The sequence below is a fragment of the Lolium rigidum genome, chromosome 3 (genome assembly GCF_022539505.1).
Source record: "Lolium rigidum isolate FL_2022 chromosome 3, APGP_CSIRO_Lrig_0.1, whole genome shotgun sequence".
Lineage (NCBI taxonomy): Eukaryota > Viridiplantae > Streptophyta > Magnoliopsida > Poales > Poaceae > Lolium > Lolium rigidum.
The window spans coordinates 388,944,771-388,971,227 of NC_061510.1; the positions used below are offsets into that span (position 1 = coordinate 388,944,771).

The window sequence follows — 26,457 nt, forward strand, 5'->3', positions numbered from 1 at the left end:
GTATTCCTTTGCTTAGTTAGGTCTTGTCCATAATATCATTCTCCTAATGCATGACATTATCCTGTTATCAATCCAATGTTCATGATCAGAAAATCCTGATCATCAATTGATCAACGAGCTAGTTTAAACTAGAGGTTTACTAGGGATTCTGGTTTATTTATAAAACATACATGTACTAATGTTTCCGCTTATACAATTATAGCATGTAGTATAGATATTTATCATGAACAAGGAAATATGATAATAACTAAATTATTACTGCCTCTAGGCTATATTGCCAACACTATGACCCTTCTTCAACTACATCATAAAATGATTGATATAGTTCACAAATAGAAACTAAGTCGAACACCACCATTACACATAACAGTAAATCCCTTTTATTTGTCTACCACACAAGGCTCCTTTTGAAGCATATTCAATATATGAGTTAAAATAGGGCACTGAAAAGCAATTTTAGGGCAAGAAAAAAAATTATTTCTACGTACGAGAAAATGTATAACAGGGCACTAAAAAGATTTTAGATGATGTAAATAGGGCATACACACATTCAAACTTCGATCCCGACACACACTACTACATAGTTCGACAATTCAAACTCGACTACAACAAACACTACATAGTTTGATAAATAGAACTCAAGTCCGACACACTAGTCCTCGGCATCCAAAAACAACTCATACTAGGCTACACCGTTGGACTCCTCCGACTCCATCTTGATTACCGTGGAGAGCGAACCTAGGATGTCTTCTTCTTCGCCTGTGCGACCCTCGCAATGAAGAATTCGTACTCTTCTTGCACGAGCTCCAGATGTGCCTGGGTGAACCTAGCCATGGACATCAGACATGGTTGTGAAGTTTAGCTTGCTCTTCGGCTGGCTGAACCTCCACACCACTACGTCGTACGCGTGTCGGGCTACCTCCGCGACTCTAAGGTGTTGAGGCACACCTGCTAACCTTCTCACGAGATCGATCTATTCGGTGTAGTGGTCAAAATCCCCTAGACGAACATTACAAAATCTAATGTTGCTCTTGACGCGGCGGCGCGGCGATACCCTATGATCGATGCGGTGGCGGTGACTGAGATAGTGTGATACGATGCGACGGGGAATCGGGGGGAAATACGTGATGTGGCTTGTGTAGACGGATTTGGCGGGGGCTGCTACGGAAGGAAGGAGAGAAGGCAGTAGGTAATGTTCAACGGGGCGGTTGCGCTACGCGTGCCTGCCTTTTTTTTTTGGCGACAACCACGTCGTGCCCCAAATATGTAGCATGAGGGGGAAAATTTTGAGGCAACCCCACTTTTGTTTGCAACACCATGTAGGCACTTTTTTGGCCCCAAATACCATAAAACATTTTTTGCCACCAAGTCTAGTTTATATTGTATGTTGGAGATGGACATGGTGTTTTTGGCTCATAGGTGCAAATGCACCTATTGTGGAAAATGCATTTTAAATGTATTTTAAAGATTTTCTAAATTCAGGCGATACATCGAGATATACTATGTTCACACACAAAATTTTATGAGAAAAGGATATTTTTTGTGTGATGTGAAAACAGAAAACAAAATAAATATCTGACGAGAAGCTATGTAGGAGCACCTAAAATTGTCCTTTTTACACAAGTCACAAAAAATATCACGAAATATTGTGACTGAACAACTAAGATTTTTCGGATTTTAAAATATTTTACTACCTTCATTCCAAAGCTTAACACTTATATTATTTTTAGAAAATCAAACTATATTAAGTTTGACTGAGTTTTTACCAAAAAAACGTTAACATGCAAAATACAAAATCAATATTATTATTTAGATTTTTTGAAAACATGAATCAAACTTTACTTGGTTTGACTTTTTTTAAAATATAAGTCTTAAATTTTGAAATGAAAATAGGGTAATATAACCAAAAAAAATCCGGATTGGAGATGCTTGTAGTTATTTTTTAGGGCAGGAAGGTGGTTTCATTTTTTTTGAGGGTTAGGAAGGTAGTTGCATGACACCGTTTCCCTGGGTGCGCGGAGCAAAGGAAGTCCGGAAGATAAACGAGCGGCGGGATGGGCCGGGAGCGGTACTTGAGCCAGGGCCTGTGAACCATCCAAAACCCCTTCTCGCCTCTGCCTCTGCCTGGCTCCTCCTCCCTTGGCCGCCTCGCGTGAGTCTGTGGCGGCTATCTTCGTTTCCCTCTCCTCCTCACCTCCCCGTCTTCCTCCCCCCTCACCCTCCTCTAGGGTTTATCCATCGCCTCCGCACCCACCTTCTTCATCTCCACCACCCCTCCCACACCCACCGCCGCCGCGCGGCCACCGCCGACCCCGTCCGCAATCTTGGGCATCGGTTTCCGAGGTACGACGAGCTTCTTGCCATCCACCGGTTGCTTAAACCTACCCCCCACGAATTCTGGGTGCGCGGTGTGCCACCATCTAGGTTTTCCAGGCCGGCGGCTCCCGTTTCCAACTTATCGGAGAAGCGGTTGCTGAAACCGTTCCCTTTTTCTTGGTAATTGCAGCCGTCCGGGATGGTGTACGGATCTGCCACCGCCGCGAATGCGCAGGGCGCGGAGCTCCACGCCGACATGCAGAAGCTGTCCCTGGAGGGGAAGAAGGACGGCGCCGACGCCGCCAAGAAGGTACCTTTCCAACGCGGCGGCTCTTGCCTGTTCGGTTCTTGGAAGAGAGGTTGCTAAAAAAAATCGCTGCTTTTTGTAAAAATTGTAGCCATACGGGTCAGGCAACGCCGGCAATTCGCAGGCCGTGGAGCCGCACGTCGACAGGTCGATAACGCCCCTGCTCCAGGAGGCCATGGATCCCAACTTCTTCTACCAGCCCAATGGATACCCCTCACCGGCCTACTACTACCCTAGCGGTATGTCTGTCTGTCTCGGCTATTTTTGGACGGTGGCTAGGTTCATTAATTGTGGATTGGCTATTTTCGGATGTCTTGATAGTCACTAACCGAGAAGTTCAATTTTTTGTATGCTCCTGGTCAGGTTATGATGGCTCAACCAATGAGTGGGACTCCAGGTATGCTGGTCATGAAGGAATGGAGATGCCCCAGGTGAGTTTACAACTTATCACTTGTGCTATCCACAGTGTGCAGCCATTTTGTACTATGTAGTATGACTGAGTATAATTAATGTATAGTTAAGAGTATTCGTTTTTACCTGTGTTTCGGAGGCTAGGACAAAGCATTTAGATAGCAAATGTGCCCATGTACATGGTGAATTCGGGATTGTGGTGAACTGTTTCTGGACTCCTTTTCACCTGTTTTTTAAGAGACTAGGCCAAAAAACATTTAGATAGCAACTATTCCCATGTAATTTGTGAATTTGGAATGTTAATGGATTGTTTCTTGACTCTGCTATATGAAGTTATAAAACTGACCAATTCTGCTGTTGCGTCTTTGTAGCAGAATGTGTATGGTGACATGTACCATGGGTATGGTTATGCTCCATATGGCCCGTATCCATCCGGTTCTCCTGTCCCATCTACCGGGCATGACGGGCAGTCATATGCAACACAGCATTACCAGTACCCTGGTCAATACTATCAGCAGCAGGCTCCCACCAATGCGGTCCATAGTGCTAATGGCGCCAATTCTCAATCTGAGTTGCCTTCTGTTGCCGCTCACCAGGCGCGTGCTCCGGTAGCTTCAGCAAAACCAAATAATGGGACTGCTAGTGGGATTGCAAATGCCAACAGTTCGCTACCCCGCAAGCAAACTTACCAGAATGTATCGGTGACCAACAGTGGTTCGTATGGAAGAGGGCCTTCACATGGTGGACCTTCTGCTAGCAATTTTGGTCACAGTGGTGTCCGTTCTCCAGGTCAGTGGTACGAGGTGCCAGTCTACTCTAGTGGGCATCAGAGATCAACTGCTAGCTCCACGTCTTATGGTTCTAATTCGTCTTCAGCGAAAAATCAGAGTCACCGTCCAACAGCAAACCTCATGGTGTGTTTCTGCAAGCTATTCAATTTCCTTATTATTGTGATGCAGAGCTTTTCTTAGTAATTTCAGTCCTTCATAATTATACGTCATATCATATGACTGTTCATAGCGTTTCACATATCATTTGTGTACTCATCACCTTACATTATGATGATACATCTAACAACATGATAACTTCCATGTGAGTTTCATGATATTCTGCGGTGTCCTCGCATAAAACTTAGCTCTTCGTTTCTGTTTGTTTCCAGGGTATGCATACACAGGTGCCTTCGTCTGGGATGGGCCTGAGCTCTCATAGTTATCCTGCTAGTAGGATGTACCCTGATAGCAGATTATATAGTCAGTACGGGAACACGCTGAAATCTGGGCTTGGTTTTGGATCTAATGTCTATAACTCGAGAAACAATGGACAGTGGGGAGTCGTGGATACCGTCAAATACAAGCCTAGAGGCCGGGCACCTTTTGGGTTTGGCAGTGAGAATCAAGATGGCTTCACTGAGCTTAACAGAGGACCAAGATCTGGTGGATTCAGGCACCAAAAACCATTTGGACCAACTGTCACTATTGCTGTGAAGGGCCAGGCCCTCCCTTCAGCCGGGAAACAGGAGAATAGTGTCCTTCCAGATAAGAGCCAATTCAACCAGGAAAATTTTCCTACAACATACAAGGATGCAAAGTTCTTCGTTATCAAATCTTACAGCGAGGATGATGTGCACAAGAGTATCAAATATAATGTGTGGGCAAGCACTCCTAATGGAAATAAGAAGCTCGATGCTGGATACCGAGAAGCTCAGGAGAAACCCACTGAATGCCCTGTGTTCTTATTTTTCTCTGTAAGCAATTTTTTTTGAGCTATTCTGTAAGCATGTTGATACTGCATCTTATCATGCATTCTTCATTTAGCATCTATATTGACCTTAAGCTTGTTCTTTTAGGTAAATACAAGTGGCCAATTTGTTGGTATTGCCGAAATGGTTGGTCCTGTTGACTTTGACAAGACAGTGGATTACTGGCAACAAGACAAGTGGAATGGCTGCTTTTCAATCAAGTGGCACATCGTCAAGGATATCCCTAACAACATTTTGAAGCATATTACATTGGAAAACAATGACAATAAGCCTGTGACAAACAGCCGTGACACACAAGAGGTATACTTGCTGAAAACTGTTTTCAATGACTGCTTATTAATTAAGGGATATAATTTATAATTTCATGATGTTGATATTATGTACTCCCTCCGTCCCACCAAAAGTGTCTCAATTTTGTCCAAAATTGGATGTATCTACCTACTAGATAGTGTCTAGATCCATCCAAATTTTGACAAAGTTGAGACACTTTTGGTGGGACGGAGGGAGTATGTTAGATGTTATATCTTGTTTTTGTATGGACATTCAGATTTTAGATATGGTTACTTGTGAACCTTAGTTAATTTGAACAGCAGGACTTCAAAAATCGATCTACTTGTTATGGTCTTGGGTATGCTAAAAGTCAGGATGTGATTCTGTACATTAACGACTTGAGAATGTTTGTTAAGGCCTTGGCCGTATTTGGGTGCACATATGCAATTTTCTGGTGAATCAGTACTGCCACGATTGACTGTAGGTAATGCATTTTATCCATTGACGGATTGACCAGAAGAACATCTAGGTTCAGAGGGTTGGCCAATCCATTTATGTAAATGCATCCAGTTGTTGATTGATGTTTTGACGAGTTGACGAAAAGAAAGTGTAGTTCAAAACTATGATTGAGGTTTTCAGTCACATCTGAACTAATTACTTATGGTCTGCCTTGTTGTCTCCCTGATCCTGCAGGTTAAGCTTGAGCAAGGTCTTCAAATGCTCAAGATTTTCAAGGAACATGTCAGCAAGACCTCAATTTTGGATGATTTTCCATTTTACGAGAACAGACAAAATTTGATGCAGGAAAAGAGAGCAAAGCAGCAGCTGCTTCAAGGCCAGGCAAGTGTTTATCCGTATGTTAGAGCGCCATGTGGTTGACAATTTAAGTATTTCATGAGCACCAGCTATGGTTGTGTTGATATAGATCCTGATGCCTGCTTGTTGTTCACATTGTCCAGGGCGGTGATGAGAAAGAGAAGAATGCAGTTAATGGGAATCCCGCAGCACAAAACCAGACATTGAGCAAGGAGAGTACCGCCCCTGTTGCTGGGGAAGAGCTGAACGCTTCCAAACCTGCAGCTGAAAGTGGCGCTGTGAACGGCAATTAGCGCATTATATTTCGTACGCCTATTGCTGTAACATGGGACCCATCACGCAAAACTCTATAGTGTCTGCAAATCGAGTGCGTGGATCGTACCTGGGAAACTAAATTTAGGTCGTGTGACTGCCAGCGTTAGGTCACTTATATACCTTGCGACATTTGGGTTCTTATATGACCCTTTTCTATTTCCCTTTCGCAGTCTTGGTTTAGTATTTTCAGCTATTTGTTATTGTTAGCTAAGCATCAAATTTTCGGTACATCTGGACAACATTAAGGTAGTAGTTTTTTTGAGTGTTGCGGTACTTGAGAAAGTAATAAGAACAACGAACTCCTGGTTTTCTGGTCCCTTGCTTTGTATGCTGTGTTTTGTTTGAATTTTTTTGCTTGAAAGCTGGTGCTGGATGATATTGTTTTCCTGTGACTATCTTGGTTGAGCATGTTGGTTGTAGAGGTGAACTACTTGTTGCATAGCTTGGCGCAATCTACCGCCTTGAGAGTAGAACTACTTACTGTAGAAGAACTTGCTTCCCTAAGGAGATTAACCAGAAAAATGTTTGAGCACAGAAGCAAATCCTAGAATCAGAAAAAGAAAAGCAAATCCTGGAATCGCTGTTCTCTACCAAGTTCACGCCTAGTTTACTCGAGTGATAATAAGAATCGAGGGATCGAGTTTCATTCTGAATCAATTCATCGATCCAACTCGCTTTTGGCTATTTTAAATCGTCAGAGTTGAGAGGGTGACAGTAGAACGGCTTCAGTGCCAAGACCAAGTTCAGTTTAGAGCTGATCGAAGCGCTTCCACAGCCAGCAAAGCGGTGGCAGCAGAATTGTGTAACCCTGTGTACGTGTCTGAAACATGCAAACACCTGTCGGAGGGAGGCCCAACACCTGTCCTCGTCGAACACTCCACAGCGCAAACGCCACTCTCTACTACCTCGTCCTGCTCGCACGCCGCCGCTCAACTCAACTTCTCCCCACCGCGAGACCCTCGCCGCCTCCAGCTGCACAATGCCGCTGCTGGAAGAACACGTCGAGGAGGCACCGGCGCTCCTGGAAGAAATCCTGGAGCAGATCTTCCTCCGCCTCCCGCCGGACGAGCCGGCGTGCCTCGTGCGGGCCTCCCTCGCCAGCAAGCGCTGGCTCGCCCTCCTCAACGGGCCTCGCTTCCGCGGCCTGTACCGCGACCACCACCGCGCTCCGCCAATGCTCGGCTTCCTCAGCTCCACGCCCTGGGACGAGACGGAGGAAGGAGACCCCGCCGCCGTCCCACCTTTCGTCTCCACCACGGGGTTCCGCGCGCGCGTCCCCGACGGCGGCTGGGGCCGTACGGACTACACCGCGTGGGATTGCCGCCATGGCCGCGTCCTCCTCGGCGAGAAAGATAGCGCGGTGCAGCGAATCGACAGGAGGCTCGCCGTTTGGGACCCCGTGACAGGCCGCCGGAGGGAGCTGCGGGAGCCCGAGGTGGTGTACGGCTACGGGCTCTACGCGGCCGCGGTGCTCTGCGCCGTCAGCGGCTGCGACCACCTCGCGTGCCACCAGGGCCCCTTCCGGGTGGTGCATTTGTGCCTGCACAGGCCCGACGGTGACGATGATTTCGTCGCGCGGGCGCGCGTGTCCTCGCTGGAGGAGGAAATTGCACATAACACCATATGTTGGGGCGTGTTTTGCGCAAAACCACAACCATGTCTTATTTTTGCACAGAACACCATATTTTGTTGTAATTGTTGCACAAAACACTAAATAGGGATATTAACTCGTTTGACACACAATTAGGTCCATGGGTTCGTTATGTGCTGCCCGCAGACAGCAACGTGTATGCGCGCGTCCTCTCGGAAAATCCTCGAGCCCGCCCATTAGTGGCCGAGGGAGGTGAGGAGACACGGGCCCACGCGCACGTACAAATGCCAGCTGCTCTTAATAAATCCACGTGCCGCCTGGAGATCCTTCGCAGCCAAGCCCACCTCCACGATGATGTCGACAACGAGGCCTAGGAGGCGTACCAACCGCTGCCACCGCCGCCCGTGAAGGAGAACGAGTACGTGCCAACGAAAGACGAGTGTTAGGGTACACCTTCCCTACGCCGCGCCATGGACGCCCTGAGGAGCGCACCCGATGGATTGGCCTCGAGGCGGCCATCCAGGTGTCGCAGCAGGCGTTGCCACCACCATCCCCGCCTGCGCCGGAGAACCTACCTTCCTTGCGCGCGCGTCCGTTTGCGTCGCCTCGCCCGGGCCCTTGCCTCCTTCCTTGCAACGCTTATAACGAAGAGGTCTGCGGTTGCTCTTTCACGGCGGTTCGACGATCCATTCCGGCGGTTAACGTGTCGATCGGCGCGGTTGCCACTCCGACGGTTGCCCTCCCATGCAGTTGCTCTGATTTAATTCGTGCCGGCTCGAGCCAGGGGTGCTGCCAGGCGGCCCTGGGGGGAGCGAGCGAACGCTCGGCGCGACCGCGGATACGCAAACGTATCGCATATTTGCGCTGCGTTTGCATGTCCGCGGACGGCCCGAACACGATGCGTCTCCCCGCTTGAGCAGGGTGCAGGCGCATTTCCGGTCCGCGCGAACGCAAATGGTCGCGTGTTGTCCGTTTGCGTCGCCCCATTGGACAGTGGCGTAGCCAATTGACTACACAGTTTTTTGGCCAATCCTACAATGATTATGCAAAATTTTATTAAAATTTCATAAAAATAGTTGTATTTGACTACACAACTTTGGTTTGACTACACAAGGTTGAAGTCCTGGCTCCACCACTGCCGTTGGAGATGCCCTAATTATGTATCAAACGAGGTAAGGACCCTACTTAGTGTTTTGTGCAACAATTACAACAAAATATGGTGTTCTGTGCAAAAACAAGTTATGGTTGTGGTTCCTTGTAAAACATGCCCCAACATATGATGTTATGTGCAATTTCCTCTCGCTGGAGATGTGCTCGGATGCTCATCCTGCTCAATGGAGCGGCCCATGCCCTGGTGTTTCCGTTGGCGGCGAGGGGCACATCCTGCCAATGCCCCCCGTCCTGGTCGACGACGCCCTTCACTTCATGCTCGCCCATGATGGCTTTGATAATGTTCATTTCGCAGAGATTCTGAAATACGACTTGACCCGTAACTGCCTATCGTTGCTCGATGCGCCCAAGGCGGGGGTTGGCATGGACGCTGGCTCCATGCTCATGGCGATGGAGGATGGCAGCTTGGGGTTCGCACACCTGAAGAGGTCAACCCTCTTCGTATGGTCAAGAGACGTCGGTTCGGACGACGGAACCGCAGCATGGGCTCGGCGTAGAGTCATCGACCTCAAAAACCTTCTGCCCGTTCAAGATCCCCAAAAGGATGATATGAGGCTGCTTGGTTCTGTAGAGGGCGGCGATGCCGTGTTCGTCAGCACGGACCTGGGCATCTACAAGATTGATCTGAAGTCGCTACGGCAGAAGAAGATATCAGATGGAGAGTATTTGGTTTCTTTGATTCCATTCATGAGTTTCTACAATTCACGAGGTACATATATTGCATCTTTTTTTTTTGGAAACAACTCTGAAGTACTTACGTATATCAGTTAGTTAACAACAGAATAATGTCTAATCGGATTTGTTGTGATATGTTTATGTGCTAGAGCAAACTTGCTGTGCTATGTAACATATAAATGTTACACCTAATTGTGCTTGTGCCTACTTAATTGGCAGCTTACAGTGTTGTTATCTTCTTTTTTGAATCACATTGCCGGTTCTGCTTTTTGCAGAAAAGGGCGAGTGACGTGGCGCGATGACAGTGTGTGGTGGATGTGGTTGAGGAAAGGAAGCCAATCTCATCAGCAAGAAGGATGACAAACTTGGATGCGACATGGTTCTTTTGATGAATGCTTGTGTCGCTACTTAGTAGTTGGTTCGGTGCTGTGGTGCTTGTTTTTTGGTACCGTTGTTGGCTTTCGTCAGTAAGCTTGGTAGTGTCCCGATGTTGTCGTGTGTAAGCGGGTAAATGGTTTATCATATAATGAACCTCTAGTTTTTTTTCAAGCAGCAAACATGTCCTCCTTTGTTTAGTTTGGCTAAAAAAATGCACCGCATACAATAGCTTTGTCTCGCCATTTTAAAACCTCCAGTTTGCACTCCCATCATTCATCCAATCTAAGCTCATATAGCATTGCTGAGCAGATAATGTGAGCATGTCTAAGGCTAGTTGTTTTTGTTTCCCTGGAGATGATGGTTTCAGAATGCTGGCTTGCTAATATGTCTTAATTAATCTTGTGAATTAATTTAGAGTTGCATTGCGAGTATTGATCTTCCAGCAGTTTTTTCTTTTGAAGCAACCTTAGCAAGCAATTTAACTGAGGAGTATATCATTTGACTGAATCATGAGCTATAAGAGTAGGGAACTACATGATATGGGACTGCATGGAGACCAAACTTAGCATTCATTTGCTGCAGTTCAGGAAGAGGACATAATAGTTGTAAGATGATGTTCATATGTTTGGTTACATGGTGACCATTGCGATTGTTTTTTTGGCTAACCATAATTTCCAGTCTGGTTTTGTAGATTCCCCCTGTCACAATCATGGAAGCACATTTTCTCTATGCTTCTTGTTACTGGTTTGGATCTGTTCAAACGCCTGATATCTAATTAACCTTGATCCAACATGCCTTGTGAGTTGTCCGATTTTCTGTGTCTCCGGTAAATATCTTGGATTTACATGATCTACCCATCCCTCTTATATATTTTCTGGGTAATTTGTTTCTTCATATATTTTGGGTCTTATGGTAGTTGGGTATGTTGAGGAGCACGATGTAACTCCTGTGATGAATCATGTCACCACCTGGTAGATGTTGGTTGTGCTTGGTTTCTCTTGCTGTTGTACGCGTTTGTCAGTTTGCTCTCCCAGCTTTGATTGATGCAATCTCTGAATCTGAACCCAGCTTTGATTGATAAAATCTCTTGAGTCGAATCCAATTTGGATCGATTTCTAAAGATCCTCGGATGATGAGGAATTTCAGAGCTGCTATTTTCTTTGGTCCAATAGATGGTTGTATGTGACCTGTGCATGCTGGATCGCTGATAAATAACCTTATTAACTGAACTAGTTAAGAATGTCAAAGTGTTGTTGTTGCTGCAGATGTTTTCTTTACCTTGTAAAGTGAAGTTCTAAATGGAAAGAACTTGCGATCACAGATTCACAGGTCCGTAGCCGAAACAAGTGTATTGTTCCCCATGACAAGAGCCACTGCATTTTGGGTTGTAATAACAAAATTGCTATGTGTCTGGGATTTGGAAGATTCAGTAAGGCCATGCCAGAATTAAAAAGGTTGTCCCTCTTCCTTGAACTTGCACAGTTGAACTTGAGATATCATGTCCATTAATGCATTTTCCTCATGTTATGTATCACGTTGATAAAAAATGGTCGAGTATGCTGAAGAGCAGGATTGCTCAATGTTTTTATGTTTTTTTTCTTGATGTGGATTTTCTGAACCTAAGCTCAAGTGCATCGTTAGAAAATTTCAGGTTTGAAGTTTCAGATCGGGTCGTATACGTAAGGGTTTCAGTTTGAAATGAGGAGCAAATAGCCCAAAGGGCCACTTTCTTTTCCTTTTCAACTGAACTACCACGACATCTAAGCTTCTGTTGTTACTGCAACATTTTGTATCGCAAAGCATAGTAGGCACAGTAAAAATTGATGCAGGAAGAAACTTACTTAGCCTTCTAAACTGATCTATTAAACAAATAGCACCAGCTTACTTATCATTGCTCTTTCATGTTTCGGCAAATCATTACAAGCTGTAGACAGGATTTTTTAACCTCAGGTAAAAAACATGCTTACTTTTTTCAAATGACAAAACATGCTTGCTGGAACCTAGATGTTCATTGTCATAGCTTACAAGTTTGTAACATTACATCCGGACTTTATTATACTGAATTGCACATGCATTCTTAATGTATCTATTTTATTTCTCATAAAACAATCATAGTTGTTCGTATTACTGAATAGAACAGTGCCATTTTAGTAAGTTGCACATGCGTCTATATTACTGCACTGCTTAAACATTTGCGGATTTTTTTTTTTTTAAACGGGCCTCATCCATTCATTAAGCAGAAGGTGACCGGTTTTTAGGAGAAAACCGGACGAAAACCAACAACAACACAACAGTGCCAAGGCACACCCACAACCATCCACACTCCCGCGAGGGACACACCTAGCCATCCTGGCTACCAACAAAAGCTACACAAGAAGCTCAAGTTAGCCTATGCCAAACAGATGGCCCTTCGAGGAGAGACCGGCAGCTCCGATTCTGAAGATGAGCCCCGGAGAGGAGATGAGCAAGACAAGCACCGAATAAGACCTTCACTGGACCGTCCCTCGAAAGTCATCGTACACCGCCCAAGGACAGCTTCGACTTCACAGCAAGAGGAGACCAGCACGAAGACTTCCGGATACGTCGGGACGGAGCCGACTAACATGACCTTGCCGCAACCGGGACGGCTCAACACGTAGTTCCGTATACGGATAGGATGGCTTGGACAAGTGTATGTTGCTCATGGAAGTGTGTAGGATTACATGAATCAGATCACGTCGACAGCTATATTTCAGCTCACCGTGTAGTGGTGCGCATTATAAGGGCATCTCCAGCGGCGCGACGCATTTCGGACGCCCAAAAGTGGTCGGCAGCGTCCGTTTATGTCGCCCAGCGGACATATTTTGACCGCGCGTCCGTTTGCGTCTGGGTGTGCTCCCACCGGGACAACCCATTTTTGAATTGCAACATAGTTTGATCTTCAATTCGTTTGGTTTTCTACCATGAGTGATTGATTGCATATGAAAACCAAACATAGAAAGTAATACATAAAAACTATACAAGACCTAGACTACTTGCTTCCTGACGGGCCGGCACCGTCGTTGCGTCGCTTCCGTGGCCCGCTTCTCCGCCGCCTCCCGCGCTGCCGCTATGGCTCGGTGCGCCGCCGCGTCCTCTTGCGGTGCCTCGCTCCGGCCTCGCGTTGGCGGCCTCGTCCTTGAACGTCTCGAAAGACTCGACGAGGGCCCGCCTGCTCCGCCGCCTTCTCCTCCGGCGTGGGCGCATCGGGGTCATCGGATGACCATGAAATCTCCGAGTCATCGAGTCCTCGGGCTGCGGCGGCGGCCGCCGGCCAGGCCTTGTTCCAGCTCGGCGTCGACAGCCGCATGGGCCGCCCGCTCCTCCTCTGCTTCTTCCTCCGCGAGAGCCAGATCCGCGGCGTCCCTGACCGGGTGGAGGAGGTCGGTGCTGTCATCGGAGTCGAACCCGTCGTCGGAGCTCGAGGCCGGGGGAGGTGGAGTGGGAGGTGAAGGTGGAGGCACGGCAGCCTGGCCGCGTCCGGCGCTGCTCATGGTGGATCTACTGTCGCGCTACGGCAGCGGCGGCTAGGGTTTAGTGCGGAAGAGATGAGATGTCGACGCCCCTGTTTATATGGGTCGGAGGCGGGCGGCGGCCGCGCCACGCCGGGCATCGCCATTACTACGCGCGGCACGCGAGGCGGCCCGCGAGGCGCCGAAGCGACGCCTCGCTGCCGCGATCTTGGCGGAGAAGACGCATCGACGCGCTGCGTACGCTGGGCTGCGCACGCTCGCGGAAGACGAGGCACGCCATTAACGCGGCCCTGCAAAGGCTGCGGCGCGCCGCCCACAACTAATGCCGCGGAAGACGAAGCAGTTGTGACGCTGCCAGGCGGGCCCGTGCCAGGACCAAGCGGTCACTTTGCGTGTCCGCGCAGCGTCCGCTGAGACGCAAACCTGGCGCATATTTGGGCCAGGTTTGCGTCTCTGCGGACGGCCCGGTCACTTTGCGTCGCGCCGCTTGAGCAGGGCCCAGACACATTTCCGATCATGGCGGACGAAAACGGTCGCTCAGCGACCATTTGCGTCGCGCCGCTGGAGATGCCCTAAAGGCGCACGCTACGCGTCGGTCGGCTGATCCGAGTGTCCGGATCGGTCGTACGGACATCGTATGTCCAGAACACATCCATTAGATGGTTTGCATGAGTGTGGTCCCCGCCATTAACGCTGCGGCAGGTCTTGTGTTCACACGGGTAGATACTGTAGCCGATCCAAGTGCATGCATGATGTGATCAATGCCCTGGCTCACTCACGTGGTGGAGCCAACTCTGGTTCACACAACTTGCTACACTTACCAAGTTCTAGGTATTTTAAACATTATGCTCACACCGTGGAGCCAATGCTAGTACATACATGCATGTTATATTTTTTTCAACAATAAACGTCATTGATTCCAACAGAAATCATCACCTATTACAAAAACATTAAATAACAATTCCAACATTAAGAGTTATTTGTGCGAATTACAACAAATTTGTTTAAAAAATAACTTCACAAATTACAAACAAAACAACAAAAATAAATAACAATTCCAACATTAAGATTTTGTCATGTAAAATATTTTACAACAAATTCATTTGCAACAATAATTGTAACAGATTACAACAAAACAACCTAGCATTTACCACACAAAAAATAACAGTTCCAACATTAAGAGTTCATCATGCAAAAAAAATTATAGCAAAATTCATTTGCAACAATAATTTTAACAGATTACAACAAAACAAAACTAACAGTTACCACAAAACGAAAGAACAATTCCAACATTAAGTTTTCGTCGTGAAGAATATTTTACATCAAATCTCATATTTGTTCGCAACAATAATTTTTACGGATTACAACAAAACAAACTATTATTTACAACAAAAATAAATACCAATTCCAACATTAAGAATTCACCGGGTGTGTGCTTTCGCCACAAAACTAATACTTGTTTGTTACAAAAATAACTAGTGTATGCAACATCAAAAAAATTCATTGGGGAAACTTGTCCATGTCAAACCAGGTCTCCTAGAGTCGTCATCGCCAACCTTAAATCTGGCTCGTCGGAACCCCGTTGATGCTATATAAGGCCACCCTATCTATGGCGATGCATGAGCTACGTTGGCTCGTCGGCGATTAAGTGGCTCACAACAAGTTAATTGGCAACCATAATTACAACATTTTTAGCGGGCCCTGAAAAAGTGAAGCGCGTGGCGAAAGGATTTAGGCGAGACGGTGGAGCTATGCGCCCTCGTAAAAAATCATTTGGCTACATAGTCTCATAGATCACCTCTATGGTGTAGGAAACTATACGTGTACATTCAGGCTGTAGTCGTTGCAGAAAAAAATGCTAGTGCTACTAGCTATCTCACATTAAATCAACGTGCAAATGGGTCAGGCCGTCAGGGCGCGACCATGCAAGCATGCTTGCGAGTCAGTAGCTGGCAACACCTCCTAGCAGGCTAGAGGAAATAGCAGATCACACTACTTGTTGGTGCTATTTTTGCAAAGAACCACAACAATGGTTTGTTGTTGCAAGGAACACCATATTTTACTTTAATTATTTGCACATAACACATAAAAGTAATTAAGCAGCTTGATGGCCAATCCGTTAGTCAGGCTTACTATTTCGCGGGCAATTCCTCTCGGTCTACCGCATCGTCAATTTGGACCGGACCAACTGCCGTTTTTTTGTTTCGTTTCCGATTTTCCCTTTTTATGTTTATTTTTTCTGATTTTCAAAATCAGAATATTTTAAAAATTACATATTTTTAAAATCCAACCATTTTTAGACATAAATTTTGTAATAGTCAACTATTTTATAAAACACTATGAACTACACATGCATTTTATCAACACATACTACCTCCATCCCAAGGCTTATGCCACCCTTTCTCACTAGATGGATGGTGACAAAGTAACTCGGGCAGTCCTCGGGGTCATCGCTGCCGTCGATGAGGCGCTGTCATCCAAGGTACTACAGTACCTTCGCGGCCTCCTCATCGTCCTCCTCCTCTTCCTCCTCCTTCACCTCCGGCTTCGGGACCATGAGGGTCCTGTCGCCGGAACCGGCGCGTCTCTGCTGCTGCCGCGCCGGTTCGCGGATTATGATTCCGCCACTTAGTAAGTCATAGTGTTTTATAAAATAGTTTACTATTACAAAATAATTGTTTAAAAATTGGTTGGCTTTTAAAAGTATGCAATTTTTAAAAATATTCTAATTTTGAAAATTAAAAAAAATATAAGAAAGGAAAATCAGAAACAAAACAAAAAAAGGCAGTTGGGCCGGTCCAAACTGATGATGCGGCGGACCGAGATGAATTGCCCACGTAACAGTAAGCCTGGCTAACGGATTGGCCATCAAACTGCTTAATTACTTTTATGTGTTATGTGCAAATAATTAAAGTAAAATATGGTGTTCCTTGCAACAACAAACCATTGTTGTGGTTCTTTGCAAAAATAGCACCAACAAGTGGTGTGATCTGCTATTTCCTCAGCAGGCTAGCACAGTGGCCCACCACGAGACATGCATGCCGGGCTCACACGGGAGACTAAGCGAAAGGCACTGGAAAAAAGCGCGCCGCTCGGGAGTCGGGACGACCGATTTTTTACGTGCGACGGCCGGTGGATGTGAAGCGTTTTCCATAACGGAATGAATGCATCTACCCACACCCCTTCCGGTTACCAATTGAATCCTAGGAGGGACGGGCTCGGGCAGAACCCTATCCGTCGCCTCCCAGCTCTTTCCGCCAGCGGCAAAGGATATCGCCGGTTAAAGGCTGTGCTCCAGATGGTGGTGCTGGCTCTCATCCCCGAGCACACGACCAAAATGATTGTGAGTTTGTTTTGTTTGTGCTCAGGGCATCTCTCGTGCGGTCCGACGTATATGGATGTAAAGTGTCGGTTTGCGTCCGTGCGGTCAGAAAATAGGTCTGACCTCTAATTGAGCGGCCCGACGCAAACTGACTCAAACTGACTGGAGTGTTCGCGGGGACGCAAGGGTGGCCTAAATTTGTGTCGTAAATGCGTCTTTGCAGATACAACACGGTCAACGCACGGGCCCATCTGCCACCGATAGATTGTGTTTCGTCTTCTGCGCACAAGTAATTGCTTCAGCGACGGTTCGGTTCCTCGCGTCCCGTCAATGGCATTGTCCCGCCTCCACACGCACAAGCGGACGTTATCTTGCCGGTTGAAGGCGTCGCCCGGCCATTTGAAGAGGGCTAGTCTGGCCACACCTCGCCTACAGCCAACCGCCGTCATCATCGTCATCTGAAAGGGCTACCGTTCCACAAGACGAAGCACGGCGGCGAGACCAGGTCCTCTGGCGCCATCAAGAAGAAAACCCCGGGCCACCGCCGATACGTGCCGGTGGAACTCGCCCACCGGGTGTTCGAGGAGAACCGACCAGTCCCTTGGCCGGATACGGGCCTGTCGAGCGGTGCCTCGTACCTCAACCACAACCGTGTCCCGGTGCCTCCGGTGCCGGACGGGGGACGCCAACGGTAGTACGAGATAATTGTCGTCGTCGATTCATCGTCCCGCCAGATCTACGCGGCGATCCAGCCTTTGCCCTCGACTCCTACATCTGGTCCACCTTCGGCACCTGAGAGTCCGACCCGCGCCGCCGTGCAGGTTACCAGGCGATGTCGATTTCTTCAACCGGGAGCTCTGCGCCAGCTACGATGATGACGAGGAGGGCGCCTTGGAGGAGGAGGATGAACTCCAACCGCCGAACCTCACAGAGGAGGAGGCCATGGAGATGGCCATCGCCAATAGTGATTCGACAAGCTCGCTCAATGGGATGGCCTCGCCGTCCAACTGTGGGCCTCCGCAATGTCCCAAGGGAGGCCACCGACCCCTCTGGTGACTCCTCCCGCACAAGCACCGCCTCCTCCCGCACCAGCACCGCCTCCCGCCGCACCAGCACCACATCTGGCGCCTCAGTAGCCTTTGCATTTTGCCTCCGGTCTATATCGACATCATCGACGATGACGATGACAGGTAGGCAGCCATGGCGGGCGCCATTGTTAGCTAGAGCTATTTTCTTGTCTTTTTTTACTTATTTTCAGCATGGTGTAAATGGTTATATTATAAATAAATAAAAATATTGGGCACAAAATGCATCGGGCTATTGGGGCACCTAACCCAAACGGATATATCAGCCAAAGAGACCGATATCGTGTCCACGACTCAACCACAGACATAGGCGGTCAATTTTGATGACCAGAATATGTTGGACCGTTGGAGATGCCCATACACGTGGGTGATAGATACCCATCTCTCTCTCTCCGGTGTCTTCTATCACGCTATTTTCTCCTGAAAACACATTAGAACATTTTCAACAGGCGCACTATATTTCGGCACGCTAAACCTCGCTTCCGCCGCGCTGTAAATGTATAGCACGCACTGGACGGAAATTTTCCCCGCTGGACGTGCCGAAATGCAGCGCCTGTACGGGCGGTAAATGGTTCCTCCGCCGAGCGCGCCAAAATACAGCGCGCGCGTGCGTGGAAAACAACTTTCTACACTACTCTGCATTCAACAAGATCAAACACTCACATATAAATGAAACAAATGATCTACCATAGTTCAAATGGACACAAAGTGCAACACACATCACATAGTTCAACAACGACACACAACATGACGTAGTTCAACAATGACACACAACATATGGTTCAAATGGACACAAAGTGCAACACACAATTTGCATATCACAAATGCATCTCACACTTCCGCATTTTCCAAGTCATCACCTTCTTTTGCTTCTTCTTCCTGGTCATCTTGGGTTGAAGGAGGAATAGTAGGATCCATGGAGGCCACGAATCCTCCCGGTGGTGCTCCCATAGTCCCATACACACCACTCACCGAGCCTCCCATAGTCCCTCCGAAGACTCCTTCATAGCTTGGTCCTCCCATGCCGGCCATGCCTCCAAAGCTTCCCATGCCTCCCATGGCGGTAATGGGCATGCTTCCCATGCCGGCCATGCCTCCCATTGCGAGCATGGGCATGCTTCCCATACCGGCCATGCCTCCCATGCCGGCCATGCCTCCCATACCTCCTCCAAACATGGGCATGCCTCCTCCAAACATGTCGGCCGTGGGTGTGTTCATATTGGCTATCAACAATCTCTTCTTGGCCAACACTTCGTCGCGAGCAAGGTTGATGTACTCCTTTTGCCTCTCTGAAAGGATCGTATGCCGCACCTAGAGGGGGGGGGGGTGAATAGGTGCTAACCAATTTTTAGTTCTTTTTCAATTTAGGCTTGACACAAAGGTAAATTCTCTAGATATGCAACTAAGTGAATTTACCTATATGAAAAGGTTATCAACTAAGCAAGATATAGCTACGCAATATATATAGGAGAGAGAATAGGATAGAGGTAACCGAGAGTGGAGCACGCGATGACACGGAGATGATTCCCGTAGTTCCCTTCCTTTGCAAGAAGGTACGTCTACGTTTGGAGGAGTGTGGTTGCTACGCAAGCCAAACCAATAGCCACGAAGGCTTCACTCAGATCTCCGGTGAGCAACGCCACGAAGGCCTAGCCCACTTCCACTAAGGGATTTCCTCGAGGCGGAAACCGGGCCTTTACAAAGTTCTTGGGGCACACATCCACAACCGAATTGGAGGCTCCCAAATGCAGTAACAATACAACAATCAACAACAACACATCAACACAAATCAACTAGAGAACCAAATAGGAACACTAGCATGAGATCCCTCAAACAAATGAGGGGGAAATGAAAATCGCTTCGGTGAGGATGTAGATCGGTGGCTTCTCCTTCGAATCTCCAAAGATCAAGAGCTTTGGTTGGGGGAGGAAGGAGATCTTGCAAATCTTGTGTTCTTGAGGTGGCTCTAATGGTGGTGAAGCTTGGCAGATTTTTCTTTCAATGATTGAGCAACTTGTCCCTTTGGAGGAGAGAGCTATTTATATGATTGGAGCTCTCAGATCTGACCATTTGAACTATTTCTCGTAACACCGGAAGTTCCGGCCAGGAGGGCCGGAAGTTCCGGCTGGCACCGGAAGTACCGGCCAGGAGAGACGGAACTTCCGCCAGGAAGATTCTTCGTCAGGCAACCTATCAGAAAAGATTGGGGCGGAACTAGGGCGGAACTTCCGGTGACCGGAAGTTCCGGCCAAGTTCCGGCCAAGTTCCGGAAATGTGCGAAAACCATACTGGATGTTACTGAGCCACAATCACTGAATTTCGGAACTTGTCCGAAAGTTGGGCGGAAGTTCCGCTGACCGGAACTTCCGGCCAGCTTCACCGGAACTTCCGGCCAGAGAATAAAACCTGCAATCAGAACAGCGCTGAAGGACCTCTGCCGGAAGCATCTGGGCGGAACTTCCGCTTGCTGGGGCCGGAACTTCCGCCAGAGATAAAAAGATCTTCAGAACTTTAGAACAACCATACCATTTCACCGATCGAGTATATTTCTCGAAAACTTGTACCTGTCTACATCAACACACATAAAAATATAACTAGTGTTGACATCAAACACGCAAAACCCAAAAGGGCGGAAAATGTTCTTTCAATCTCCCCCTTTTTGGTGTTTGATGACAACACAAGTATTTGCAAGGAATGAATCATGTAAACCAACAATGTGAAAGATATAGAGGAGCTCCCCCTAGATATGAGCATTGATACAAATGAAGCTCCCCCTAAATCTTGCATCCGTCTTCCATGGGTTAGCAATATAACATAGTGATAAGCATATGGATAAAAAGATCATGCACACATAGATAACCATTGAAGACTCACATACGGAGTTTACCATCCACATAAATAAGGTTCCAAACACATAGATAGAGTTTACAAGCCAAATAAACTAAGAACATAGTTCGACCACATAGATAAATGACGACACCACAAGGATAAATGAAGTCACAAGCGATAAAAATCAAAGCCAACACGAGCTTGTGACTTCCCCATGCAAATACCCAACGGAAAGCAACCTAATAAGGTCTCACTCTCCCCCTTTGGCACCAAGGCACCAAAAAGGGATAGGAGAAACTACACGCCCCAAGGGTCGGCGTTAGCCCAGCCGGGAGGAAGATCCGATGGAGCGCCGGGGTAGGGTGGAGTGTGAGGAGGAGACTCGATCTCAAGGCCATCCGGAGGAAGAGGAACACCATGCCGAGAAACCCACTCAGCCTCCGGAGTGATATTCTCCTCGGATCCGGGAGGAGACACTTCCACCTCAAGAGCCCTCATGATGCTCTTCTGACGAACCCGAGACTTCTTGGCTTCTGCATGTTGCTGATACTGACGGTGGTTGACTGTAGAGGTGAGGCAAAAAATCTGTCTCATGCGGCGAGCAAGCTTAGACGCCCAGCTAGGTGGCTTCTCATCCATGGGGGGAACATCTTCTATGGGGGTGTTGTGGCGCTTGGTCCTCAGAACCTTCACATCATGCATTGTGATGTTGAGAGGAATAGAGTGAATAAGGGAAGTCTTACAAGAGTCAATCCAAGTGTCCTCAATGAGCTTCATAATGTACGGAGCATACGAGGGAAGCTTCTTCTCCATCACACATGACCACATCTCATTGTAGATGTAGTCCATCACATCAAGCTTCTCACCGGTGCCCTTCTTAGCAAAGGAGTTTGCCATAAGATCGACTTCATATAAATGCAACTCATCAAGGTTGCCACCCTTTGGTCCAATGGTTTCCCGGTAGACTCTAAGCATAATGTCCCAAGTGGGGAGAAGATCCGCACTCTTGCCCGGGACACCCCAACCTTTGATGTAGAGGTTCTCCAAGACTTCCCTTGGTTGAGAAAATGAACTATCATGGCACCTCCAACCATTTTCATCTACGCCCCGGGAGGCGAGGGTATCCAAGGGCACTTCCGAACTTTGCCAAGTTAGACTCAAGGAGCCTTTCATGAGTCATCCACCGGAAAGTTTTAGCTTCATCTGAATCAAAGTAGACGGTGGCATAGAATTGGTGGATCAACCCGACATCATAATCCTTGTTGAGCTCCATAATGGGATAGAGCCCAAACTCACCACACATGGCATAGGCTTCTTCAAAGTACCTAGAAGCGGCCATCTTGCCGGTGTCAATAGCATGTTGAGGGGCTACCCCCTTCTTGAATGGCACATACACCTCATAGAAGATCTCCTCTTGAGTCTTGTTGTGGAAGCGCTTATCCGTAATCCGATTGTTCCGAGGAGTGAGGTAAGGGTTCATGTCACAGATCTCCTTGTACTCAAGATACTGCATGTTCTTGGAGATATTTTGCTTGATTGATGAAGGTTCCTTCTCTCAATTGCTTGATCTCAAAACCAAGGAAGAACTTCATCTCTCCCATCATAGACATCTCAAACCTATCGGTCATAAGCTTTGAAAATTCATCATTGAAAGCTTTGTTAGTAGAGCCAAAGATAATATCATCAACATATAATTGGCAAACGAAAAGCTCCCCATTGACCCTCTTAGTAAAAAGAGTGGGATCGATTAACCCAACATCAAACCCACTGGTCTAGCAACAATTCTTTAAGGTGCTCGTACTCAAGCTCTAGGAGCTTGTTTGAGACCATAAAGTGCTTTATCAAGCTTGTAGACATGGTTAGGAAAGTTGAGATCCTCGAACCCCGGGGGTTGCTTAACATAAACCTCTTCATGCAAAGGACCATTAAGAAATGCACTTTTCACATTCATTTGTTGTAACTTAAAGTTATGATGTGATTGATACGTCTCCAACGTATCGATAATTTCTTATGTTCCATGCTACTTTATTGATGATACCTACATGTTTTATGCACATTATATGTCGTATTTACGCATTTTCTGGAACTAACCTATTAACAAGATGCCGAAGTGCCAGTTCTCGTTTTCTGTCGTTTTTGGTTTCGAAATCCTAGTAACGAAATATTCTCGGAATTGGACGAAATCAACGCCCGTGTTCCTATTTTGCCCGGAAGCTTCCGGATCACCGAAGAGGGGCCGTGAGACGGGCCGTGGGGGCCCCACACACACACCGGGCGCGGCCCGGGCCCGGCCGCGCCACCTGGTGGTGAGGGCACCCTGGTGCCCCTCCGAGGCTGCCCTTTCGCCTATTTAAAGGTCCCGACCTAAAAACCCCGACGCAGGAAGCCACGGTACGCGAAAAGTTCCGCAGCCGCCGCCATCGCGAAGCCAAGATCCGGGGGACGAGAGTCTCCGTTCCGGCACCCCGCCGAAGCGGGGAAGTGCCCCTGAAGGCTTCTCCATCGACACCGCCGCCATCTCCACCGCCATCTTCATCACCGCCGCCGCTCCCATGAGGAGGGAGTAGTTCTCCATCGAGGCTCTGGGCCGTACCTGTAGCTATGTGGTTCATCTCTCTCCTATGTACTTCAATACAATAATCTCATGAGCTGCCTTACATGATTGAGATTCATATGATGATGCTTGTAATCTAGATGTCATTATGCTAGTCAAGTGGGTTTTACTTATGTGATCTCCCGGAGACTCCTTGTCCCACGTGTGTAAAGGTGACACTGTGTGCACCGTGTGGGTCTCTTAGGCTATATTTCATAGAATACTTATTCACTGTTATGAATGGCGTAGTGAAGTGCTTATTTATATCCCTTTATGATTGCAATGTGTTTTGTATCACTATTTATCTATGTGCTACTCATGTGATGTTATTAAAGTAGTCTATTCCTCCTGCATGGTGTAATGGTGACAAGTGTGTGCATCGTGTAGTTCTTGTCGTAGATTATGATCATGATCTCTTGTAGATTGTGGAGTTAATTGTCATTATGATAGTATTGATGTGATCTATGCCTCCTTCGTAGTGTGATGGTGACAGTGTGCATGCTATGTTAGTACTTGGTTTATTTTGCAAAGATCTATTATGCTCTAAGGTTACTTAAACATGAATATCGAATGTTGTGGAGCTTGTTAACTCCGGCATTGAGGGTTCTTGTAGCCCTACACAATTAGTGGTGTTCATCATCCAACAAGAGTATATGTAGCACAAAGGAAAGAGAACTTATTTATTATGTGATCAATGTTGAGAGTGTCCACTAGCGAAAGTATGATCCCTAGGCCTTGTTTCCACCACAAAGAATTGCTTCCTACGCTGACAAGCTATTTTCTGGCGCCGCTTGTTTACTGTTTTACTGCATCTTTACTTTCTGCAATATTACCACCATCTATACCACCTGTGTTTTACTATCTCTTCGCCGAACTAGTGCACCTATACATCTGACAAGTGTATTTGGTGTGTTCGGGACACAAGAGACTTCTTGCTTTGTGGTTGCAGGGTTGCATGAGAGGGATATCTTTGACCTCTTCCTCCCTGAGTTCGATAAACCTTGGGTGATCCACTTAAGGGAAAACTTGCTGCTGTCTACAAACCTCTCGCTCTTGGAGGCCCAACACCTGTCCTACAAGAATAGAAGCACCCGTAGACATCAAGCACTTTTCCGGCGCCGTTGCCTGGGAGGAAAGGTAAAAGGCACTCATACTTCGGCTCCGTGTAACAGTACTTTTCTCGGCGCTATTGTGTGTGTGCTCGAAGCTATTTCCTTTAGACTCTGCAATTGCGACATTTGGTTTCTTGTTTACACTAGTTAGGCATAATGGAAAACAACAAAAATATGAGAGATCTTTATGAACTTTATCTTGAATTAGGACATGATGTGTTTGAAGAGAGAATTAAAAACCCATGGAACTTTATATGCATGCTAATGGGAATGTTATTACTATGAATGCTTTGAACACTATTGTTGCTAATGCTATGGAAAATTCTAAGCTTGGGGAAGCTGGCTTTGATGAGCATGATATTTTTAGTCCCCCAAGCATTGAGGAGAAAATTTACTTTGATGATACTTTGCCTCCCATTTATGATGATTATAATGATAGTAGTCTTTTGTTACCACCTGTTATGGAGGATAAATTTGATTATGATTACAATATACCTCCTATATTTGATAGCTACTTTGTTGAATTTGCTCCCACTACAATTAATAAGAATGACTATGCTTATGTTGGGAGTAGTAATTATTTTATGCATGAGACTCATGATAAGAATGCTTTATGTGATAGTTATATTGTTGAGTTTGCTCATGTTGCTACTGAAAGTTATTATGAGAGAGGAAAATATGGTTGTAAAAATTTTCATGTTACTAAAACACCTCTCTATGTGCTGAAATTTTTGAAGCTACACTTGTTTTATCTTCCTATGCTTGTTACTTTGCTCTTCGTGAACTTGTTTATTTACAAGATTCCTATGCATAGGAAGCATGTTAGGCTTAAATGTGTTTTGAATTTGCTTCTTGATGCTCTCTTTTGCTTCAAATACTATTTCTTGCGAGTGCATCATTAAAACTGCTGAGCCCATCTTAATGGCTATAAAGAAAGAACTTCTTGGAAGATAACCCATGTGTTTATTTTACTACAGCAATTTTTGTTTTGTTGAGTCTTGGAAGTTGTTTACTACTGTAGCAACCTCTCCTTATCTTAGTTTTGTGATTTTTTGTGCCAAGTAAAGTTTCTATGTTATAGTTGATGTTATATTTGGGATCGCTGCGCAGAAACAGCATTGCTGTCTGTCACGAATCTGGGCACAGGCTTCTGTAGAAAATTCGAAAAAATCTGCCAATTTACGAGCGTGATCCTCAGATATGTACGCAACTTTCATTAGTTTTGAGTTTTTCCATTTGAGCAAGTATGGTGCCATTTTAAAATTCGTCTTTACGGACTGTTCTGTTTTTGACAGATTCTGCCTTTTATTTCGCATTGCCTCTTTTGCTATGTTGGATTCATTTCTTTGATCCATTAATGTCCAGTAGCTTTATGCAATGTCCAGAAGTGTAAAGAATGTTTGTGTCACCTCTGAACATGTAAATTTTTATTGTGCACTAACTCTCTAATGAGTTTGCTTGAAGTTTGGTGTGAAGGAAGTTTTCAAGGGTCAAGAGAGGAGGATGATATACTACGATCAAGAAGAATGAAAAGTCTAAGCTTGGGGATGCCCCGGTGGTTCATCCCTGCATATTTCAAGAAGACTCAAGCATCTAAGCTTGGGGATGCCCAAGGCATCCCCTTCTTCATCGACAAAGTATCAGGTTCCTTCTCTTGAAACTATATTTTTATTCGGTCACATCTTATGTACTTTACTTGGAGCGTCTGTATGTTTTTGTTTTTGTTGTTGTTTGAATAAATGATTGTTTGGGAGAGAAACACGCTCCGCTGGTTCGTATGAACACATGTGTTCTTATCTTTTAATTTTCATGGCGAAGGTTGAAACTGCTTCGTTAATTGTTATATGGTTGGAATTGGAAAATGCTACATGTAGTAATTGGTAAAATCTCTTGGATAATGTGATACTTGGCAATTGTTGTGCTCATGTTTAAGCTCTTGCATCATATACTTTGCACCTATTAGTGAAGAAATACATAGAGCATGCTAAAATTTGGTTTGCATAATTGGTCTCTCTAA

The 26,457-nt window shown here is 46.4% G+C and overlaps 1 protein-coding gene across 2 annotated transcripts; it reads left to right on the top strand.

Moving 5' to 3' along the window:
* Window positions 1-2,213: 2,213 nt before the first annotated feature.
* On the top strand, window positions 2,214-6,510 carry LOC124704487 (YTH domain-containing protein ECT4-like). 2 transcript variants are annotated; one of them, XM_047236747.1, is made up of 9 exons: window positions 2,214-2,343; window positions 2,507-2,626; window positions 2,715-2,862; window positions 2,987-3,054; window positions 3,406-3,948; window positions 4,194-4,778; window positions 4,881-5,093; window positions 5,757-5,903; window positions 6,023-6,510. In XM_047236747.1, the coding sequence occupies exons 2-9, from the start codon at window positions 2,516-2,518 to the stop codon at window positions 6,170-6,172; spliced, it is 1,965 nt and encodes a 654-aa protein (XP_047092703.1). In that variant the 5' UTR covers window positions 2,214-2,343; window positions 2,507-2,515; the 3' UTR covers window positions 6,173-6,510. The 2 variants fall into 2 exon arrangements, with proteins under 2 accessions (XP_047092703.1, XP_047092704.1); XM_047236748.1 differs by having other exon boundaries at window positions 3,409-3,948.
* Window positions 6,511-26,457: the final 19,947 nt, after the last annotated feature.

Coding starts and splice junctions, on each gene's coding strand:
- LOC124704487 (XM_047236747.1), top strand. CDS start 2,516: ATGGTGTACGGATCTGCCACCGCCGCGAATGCGCAGGGCGCGGAGCTC. Junction 3,055..3,405: donor AAGGAATGGAGATGCCCCAG/GTGAGTTTACAA, acceptor GCGTCTTTGTAG/CAGAATGTGTATGGTGACAT. Junction 5,094..5,756: donor ACAGCCGTGACACACAAGAG/GTATACTTGCTG, acceptor CTGATCCTGCAG/GTTAAGCTTGAGCAAGGTCT.